Below are 8,281 nucleotides of genomic sequence, written 5' to 3'. Positions count from 1 at the left end.
TCTACCACTGTTGATGTTCTAGGGAGCATCTTTCCTAGGTTGATTCACCTGCACTGTCCTCTGACCTTCCTCTTGTTCTCTGCAGTCACTTTGTGGAGGGAACCAGTGCTTTGACTGTCTCCTCTGTACTTTGTGGTGTGAATGTGTTCCAGAAGGGAGGCTCTCAAAGGAAGTGCAAAAAGTGGCCTTGTGGGTATTTGGCCTCCCACAGGCTCTTGAGAAGGGGCTTGTTGTTCAGAGAAGACCTAAGGTCTATATCTGCTTGCCTCTCTATTTGGTTTTGAAACTAAACCTTTCCCCACTGCCATCCATCTGCCTCCCGCTACATGTGGAGTGGTCTCCAGGTGGTGGGTTTGGCCTCTGCCTAAAAAACCATTCGCAAGTTGGATTCTCTGCCCCGCAGCTCTCTGGATGTCGTCAGGACTCTCCTGTGAGTCGTTCTAGCCATCACACCTAACATTTAACACGTGCTCTCCTAGTGCCAGCCCCATGCCAAGCATTTTCGTTGCATGATTTCCGTGAATCCTTGAAACAGCCCCTTGGGATAGTTGTAACCATCATCTCCATTTCTCAGCAAAGAGCATAAGCCTCAGAGAGGTTAAATGTATTTCTTGGATCACTGTCTGGCATTTGGCAGAACCGGGACTTGAGACTCGAGTTGGTGCATCAAACCACTAGCCTAGCCTGCATCCCTCCAGCAATAGCTGCTGTTAACCTCAGATACCTCATGTCTTCTCATAGGTGACCCAAGGCCAGAATGGGGGACTCCAGGGACCTGTGCCCTCACCTTGACTCAATAGGGGAAGTGACCAAAGAGGACTTGCTGCTCAAATCTAAGGTAAAGTGGGCGAGATGCGTGCCCGAGCCGTGCTCCTGGCATTGAGATGTTTCTGACAGCTGAAGAACTGGCTGTCCAATAGTCTGGACTCAGCTTTCTGTATAAATGGAAAAGCTGGCGTCTTTCGGGGCCCACTTCCTGGGGCTGTGCTCTAATAGCCGTTAATTATCATTCAGACCCATCCATTTGGGAGCCACTAATGCTCTCTATCCATTAGCTGTTGGAGCGGGTGTGCAGAGCCTTTCCGAGGAAGGGAATGAATTATGCTTCTAGAGAACTCGAATATTTGCAGCGTGACCTAAGGAGAGCTCAGACTATCTGAGATAAGAAGGTGGCTCTCACTGGGCTAAAGAGGATGCATCATCCTCGTGGTGGGCTTTGTTTGTTGTTCTCAAATAGAAAAGATTTTAATAACTTAAGAATCAAAAGTCTTAAGGTAAATGGCAAGAAGCCCAAGTCCCCCCTCCTCTGCTCTCCCTCCTCACCGTACTCTGGAAACCACTTTCATTGGTCTCCTTTTGTGTATAGTCAGTGTTTCCTTATGCAAATACACTCAATTTTTAGTTTTCCTTTTTTATGTAAAAGGTTTCATTCTGTAAACACTGCTCCATACATAGTTTGCTTTATTCACATAACGAAATAAAATATCTTGGAGCTCTTTTGATGTACGTGGAGACCATGTTTTCACTGAAGACCATGTGTTCAAGTTATGGCATATTTCACTGTAGGTACAGAGCTAATGTCCTCTGGACCAGCATTTGCCTGTTTGTAGGTTCTTGCCAGTACAAGTGGCACTGCATTTTGTACTTGTGTAGTTACGTATGTGTGGGCCGGAAGTACGAGAACTGGATCAGGTTCCTAGAGATAATACTTAGTGTCCTTTCCAGGCTAGTCGTTCAGCCTCACTGCACCAGCGGGTTCTTGGTGGCCTTTGGCCTGAGCTGGTTTAGCCAGGCACTTGGGTAAGGAATGTGGTTCTTCTAATACCTGTAGCTTCTTTTGAGATGATTCTGCTTGTATGGCCTGAGGAAGGGAGGCAGTCAGAATTCGGTGCATTTGCACAGCCTAGTGCTGAATTTCTTTCTAAATCTGCACAAAGAATGAAGTGAAACACACTGAGAAGAGAGGCTGTTTCCTCCAAAAGAACTGCAGTTAAGGTGATCTGAGAACAGGGAGGAGATAACACGGTGGGAGGAAGGAGGCAGTGCATAGGAAGATAATGCCTTTCTAGAATTTTGTTGGTGCTTCTAGGACAATGGGAGGTACCTTGGGGCCAGCGCACCTAAAAATTACAAGCTTTGCAAAATAAAAAAAATCATTGATTTTGAGAGTCCATAAGGGACACAGATGTGAACAGATAGTTCACAACTGAAGAAGCACAAAGAACTAGAAAACCTTTGGAAAAGCTGCTTGACTTCACTAGAGGTCAAGGATATTGCTAATGAAAAGCAAATGACACTATTTTTCTGATGGGCAAAAGGAGGGACTGCGCACAGTCAGAGCTGACGGTGATGGAAGGAAATGGGCTGCTCACCCTCTGGTGGAGCTGGGATTTACTGTAGCTATTGGAGAGGCATTACCACTTCTGAGAATTTGTCCAGTAGAAATGTAATATCAATTCTAAAGGTTCAAACATAGCCTTGTTTATTGAACATTGTCTATGAAAGGGGAAAAATTACTGGCTACCTGAATATGCATCAGGAAATAATTGGATGAATAAATTATCATGTTCTACACTGTGGGAAAGTACTGTCACTGAGAAGGATCAGTTGTGGTCTCTGTGTATAGACTTAGAAGAATGTCTATAAATAGGTTGTTGTTGTTGTTCTGTGCCATTGAGTTGCCTGTGACTCATAGCGACCCTGTGTACATTAGCTCTGAACTCTGCCCTATCCTGAGCCACTCTCATCATCTCTGACAGACCTTATCCCATTTCTACAGTCACTGAGTCAGTCCATCTCATCCTGGGTCTTCCTTTCCTGTGCTGTCCCTCCACCTTCCAAGCATTATGTCTCTCTCCAAGGACTGGTCCCTTCTAGCCACATGCCCAAAGTATGTGAGGCAGAGCATCAAAATCCTTGCCTCTAGGGAGCAGCCTGGTTTCATCTTGTCTGGGAAAGACCTGTTAGTTCTCCTTGCAGTCTGGTATGTTCAACATTTCTCCAGCACCACAACTCAAAAGTATCTATCCTTAGTCATTGTCAGCTCTCTGATGCATAACGAGTAGTCGTAAAGACCATGGCCAGGATCAGGTGCACCTTAGTCTCCAGACTGGCAATGTTGCTTTTCAGTACTCTAGAGAAGACCCTGATAGCAGACTTTCCCAATGCAATTCGTCTTTTGATTTTCTGACTGCTGATGGCACGAGTGTTGATTGTGGAACCAAACAAGCTCAATCTCTTCACCGTCATGAAGCTGCCAATTGACCCAGTGGTGAGAATCTTTGTTTTCTTGATATTGACCTTCAGTCCATATTGAAGACTATAGTCCTTGACCTTCTGCAGGAAATGCCTCATGTCCTCTTCAGTTTCAGCAAGCAAAGTTGTGTCATCTGCATAACGCAGATTGCTGATGAGTATTCCTCCAATCCTGATACCACATTCCTCCTCATACAGCCCAGTCTCCCACATGAAAAACTCATGTTACAGAAAATAGAATTATCTTATTTTTAGTAAAAGTTCATATCCCCCAAATCTATGCATATGTGCTTATATAAAAAGAAAATACACTAGCTAGCAATACCCACGCTGTGTCGCACCTGCCGCCTTCTGCCCCCCTGCTACTATGGAGCACCTTATCGGCATTCAAGGCCCCGACTATGTCTTGGTCGCCTCTGACCGAGTGGCTGCTAGTAATATTGTCCAGATGAAGGACGATCATGACAAGATGTTTAAGATGAGTGAAAAAATCTTACTTCTGTGTGTTGGAGAAGCTGGTGACACTGTACAGTTTGCAGAATATATTCAGAAAAATGTACAGCTTTACAAGATGCGAAATGGTTATGAATTATCTCCCACAGCAGCAGCTAATTTCACTCGGCAGAACCTGGCTGACTGCCTGCGGAGTCGGACTCCATACCATGTCAACCTCCTCCTGGCTGGCTATGATGAGCACGAGGGCCCAGCGCTCTACTATATGGACTACTTGGCAGCCTTGGCAAAGGCCCCCTTTGCAGCCCATGGTTATGGTGCTTTCCTGACTCTCAGTATCCTAGACCGATATTATACGCCAACTATTTCATGTGATAAGGCAGTGGAGCTGCTTAGGAAATGTCTAGAAGAAATCCAGAAACGTTTTATCCTGAATCTTCCAACCTTCAGTGTTCAAATTATTGACAAAAATGGCATCCATGATCTGGAGAATATTACTTTCTCTAAACAGGAATCCTAACATTGTGCCCGCCCTTCCACCTTCCATGGAACTTTTGTAATGGGATCCTTTATTTTTTTCTACTCATTTGACATGCACTCTTGATATTATATATGATTAATTCAGAATAAAGCTGAATATGGATAAAAAAAAGAAGAAAATACAGAGGAATATCCTTTAAATTACTAACAGCATATATGTATTGCTTTAATTGTTTAGCAAATAAAGGAACAAAACACACCCTGAGAAGATGAGGTGGAATGTGGCATCAGATGATCATGAAAGATTACAAATTTGGAAAGGCTGGGTTAAGCCAGTTGACAGACTTCTGCAGCATCAGGATCTTCAATCAGAAATTGACCTCAGCTATAATGAGAGCTTTATGGCAGGTGCTTTAAAAATGCAGCCAAAATCTGAATTTAGTAACAATGAAAAGTTCCTATGAAGCCCTGTGAGCTGGCACGGCTACTCTTTCACTTTCTGGACTCCTTGATTTCATCTTTTGACCCTGCTGGGTGGGTGGGCATCCAGGGTAGGCTTCTAACCCTAAAAAGATTAGAAGAAAAGAGATATTGCTGGGTCTTCGGCACGGACTGTGGTGGGACTTACATGAACAATAGGTATGGAACATGCTTGGCTTGACGTAATGCCTCTCCATGTCAGCTCTCACTTGGTTTGAGGGTGATTTTGAAACTTATCAGAGATCCATCACTTCACACTAATCTTACAACTGATCATAGTTGGAATCTTATTTGGTAATTGCTGCTGTAGTCATAAGGAGGCAAAATTATTAGCAGTCCAATTTAAGTTTCTGCTGTTAATAGGCTCTGAAATTCAATGACTTAAACAAGTTAGAATTTTTTTTTCCCTCTCACAGAATAATCTCATAGTAGGTAGGACCCGGTGGGGTACCTTTGCATTACCAATGGTAGATATTCATCTCTTGGCTCAAGGTAGTGGCTTCAGTGCCTTTTCCAGTTAGAGGAAAAGACCATTTCACAACTAATTGACAGGTAAGCAAACATCACTTGTACTTTCATGTGGCTGGAACTAAGTCATGTGATCACTGGGAGCCACAGAAAAGGCTGGGATGTGTGGTCTAGAGTTGAGTGCTCATGGTGCAACTATAATTCATGCATTTTGTTACTAGAGCAAGGAGAGAACTATGTTGGACACAGAGCAGTTTCTGTCACCCAGGACACCAGAAGCCTAGGTGACTTCTGAGGTCAACAGATATGTTCTCCTAATTTACACCTAGTTTGTGACTTTGAACGTGTTACCAGGGGGTACCAGTCCCTGGAAAAAGATGCAAGTGGGAGGTCAGTGAAAACGAGGAAGACCCTCAATGAGATGGATGGAAACAGTGTCTGCAACAGTGGGCTTAACCATGGCTCAAGACTGGGCAGCGTTCCGTCCCAAGTGCCAGCCTTGGTTCAGAGGAACTGACTCAACAGTTAGGTAACCTCAACAGTTTGCACCAGAAACTGCACATGTATAGGGTAGATGGAACAGATCAACTCTCTGTCTCTGTCATGGAGCCCCAGGGGAGAAAGGTTTACCTAAGTGCAGTGGAGGAAGAGTGGAGGGGATAATGAGAGTGTAAATTAAGGAATCTCCCCCCCCTTTTTTAAATTGATATTTTAATGGAAGTTTATAGAGAACTTGGATTTCCATTCATTCATTGTTGCACAAGGGGTCTTTTAAAAAATTTTTTTTTCAATTATTTTTTGTGTGTGTACCGTCCAATTGGATCTGACTGGTACAGGAGGAGATTGCCCCTCCTTCTCCAGCAGAGCATCTGGTGGATACAAACTGTACCTCTGGGATTGCAGTGCAGCTTCTTGCCACTAGGCCACCAGAGCTCCCCACAAGGTATCTTTTTTTAAGTTTTTAATTTTTTTTATATTATTATATTATTTTTACATGTACCGTCAAATCAGATCTGACTGGTACAGGAGGAGATTGCCCCCTCCTTCTCCAGCAGAGCATCTGGTAGATTTGAACCACGTACCTCTGGGATTGCAGTGCAGCTTCTTGCCACTAGGCCACCAGAGCTCCCCACAAGGTATCTTTTTTTAAGTTTTAAAGGATTGAATTGGAAAGTGTCTTCACAGAATCATGGTTGGTTGGTTGGTTTGTTAAAAATCAGTCAAATGTAAAGACTCTCTCCCACACATGTCCCATGTGAAAGCTAATTTCAGTTAGTGGACCTTTATGTTGTGTAAGCGCTAGCCAGCAGGAGCTCTTGTACACTGTCCTGGAGGCAGGATAGCACTCATGCTCAGAGAGAGCCCCTCTTAGACACTCACTCATAGCTCTTTCTCTCTTACGTTCACCCATGCAGGGAACCTGTCAGTCCTGTGGTATTACTGGACCAAACCTATGGGCCTGTCTCCAGGTAAATCGTTCTTACATATGTTGGGATATGAGGTGACTGGGTTGGGAACATCTGCCACTGACAGTTGATACTGATGGAAATGTCAGACATGAGCAGACACTGAACATTGTGGGTACAGTTTTGAAATCCAAGCTAAGACGGGGTCCAGAGTCAGTCAGTCCCTTAGATGGAAACGGAATAAAATTGGTAAGAATTTCAGGGTGGGAGAGCTTCAATCTTTTGTGGGTCTTGTTGGATAGAGATAAGGAATGGAGAGTGCAGAAAAGTTGTAGCCCATGGATCAGGAAGGGGTTTTGGGTTTGGATGAAGTCAGAGACTCATCACATTGGTATTGTCCTCTTGGCCTCCCCCTACCCATTCTCCTTCCTTCTCCTCCAGGTTGCCTGCCCTTATGTTGGCTGTGGAGAATCCTTTGCTGACCATAGCACCATCCATGCCCAGGTAAGTGTACCTGAGAGCATGGACTCTGCTGGCAGACTGTCCTGTACGTAGACTTCAGCTCTAGCCATTCCATATACTTGCTCTGGGCCTCAGTGGCTATATTTGTAAAATGGAAATAATTATAGCAAAGTTGCTTCGGAGAAGTAAGGGATAAAAACTCTTAGCACATTTTATATGCTTGATAAACGGCAGCTGCTGGTCTGTGTAAAAATAGCTTGGTGGTAGCATTATCCAACCACTTTATCTCGCTTCAGAGGAAAGAAGTATCATTATAAGCATCAACAACCCAAGGCTGATTACTATGAGGTAGAGGTTAGACATATCCCCACCCTTCAATCTTCTACTAATCCTGACACCAGTGATCTCTCCTATCACATGCTCTACTTCTCTGCTGGATTTGATAATTTGTTGCAGTGGTCACACAGAGCTCACAGATCAAGTTTATGTTTATGGGGCTTCTCAGTGAAGTAATACATTCTAACTCAGGTTTAGGAATGATACAATATATAGTTCTTTGGTTAAGACAGTATCTTCTTATACCATCAATAAGCCATTCCCCATATCTCTTGGGCCTCTTTGGTTGGCCTCGACTCTACATTTTTTGAGCAATTATTACAAAGCTCTTTAGCTCTGTCAATAAATATCTGTGCATGCCCCACTTTTCAAGTAAGCCACAGTCCAGCTGAATACTCTCACTCCATTGGCCAGGAAGCTCACTCCATCATCTCTTGCCTCTCTCCTGGCTATGTTCCTGCTTTTCTCTCTGCCTCCATTCCTCATCACTGTCTCGGTATCTCTAGTGTTAAAACTCTCTTCTGTCTCTTGACTCTAGGAGCTTCACAGCACAGGGATCTGGATTCAAATGATACACTGCACACCTACCTCTTCTTTTTGGGTAATAGTGAGGATTCGCTTGCCTTTCTGCTTCTGGAAAGGTGCCTTGTAAGCCTGTTGTGGTATTAGGTGCTGTCAAGTCCATCCTGACTCATAGTGACCATGTGTACAGCAGATCAAAACCTTGCCTGTCCTGCCGCATTCTCACAATCGCTAGCCTGTTGTTGGTAGTCACTGTCTAGTTATTTTTTTTTTAAATATGCATCATTTTATTATAAAACTTTTTTTAAAAAAACAAAATGCAACCTCAGAATTTACCATTGATACTAAAGTCCTAGGTGTTTGCTGTGCTACCATACACAAGAAATTAAAGAACCGTTAAGTATTTGGAAACATTCAAT

General features: G+C 43.8%; 1 protein-coding gene and 1 pseudogene across 2 annotated transcripts in view; both read left to right on the top strand.

The window, feature by feature from the left end:
* Nucleotides 1-741: 741 nt before the first annotated feature.
* The window catches only part of USP20 (ubiquitin specific peptidase 20), a 30,150-nt gene continuing 22,610 nt past the window's right edge, over nucleotides 742-8,281 (top strand). Inside the window, exons 1-3 of one of the 2 annotated variants that reach the window (XM_006892461.1) lie at nucleotides 742-838; nucleotides 6,552-6,605; nucleotides 6,984-7,050. Coding sequence is in view for 1 of the 2 variants with exons in the window: in XM_006892462.1 (XP_006892524.1) it covers nucleotides 758-838; nucleotides 6,552-6,605; nucleotides 6,984-7,046 (198 nt within the window). In the remaining variant the exon portion in view is untranslated. The remainder of the gene's footprint in view (nucleotides 839-6,551; nucleotides 6,606-6,983; nucleotides 7,051-8,281) is intronic. The other variant, XM_006892462.1, reaches the window with a different exon arrangement.
* On the top strand, nucleotides 3,592-4,228 carry LOC102874069 (annotated as a pseudogene).

The sequence above is a fragment of the Elephantulus edwardii genome, unplaced genomic scaffold, assembly GCF_000299155.1.
Source record: "Elephantulus edwardii isolate Elephantulus edwardi_28Jun2011 unplaced genomic scaffold, EleEdw1.0 scaffold00116, whole genome shotgun sequence".
NCBI lineage: Eukaryota > Metazoa > Chordata > Mammalia > Macroscelidea > Macroscelididae > Elephantulus > Elephantulus edwardii.
This window is presented reverse-complemented; position numbering and strand designations above follow the sequence as displayed.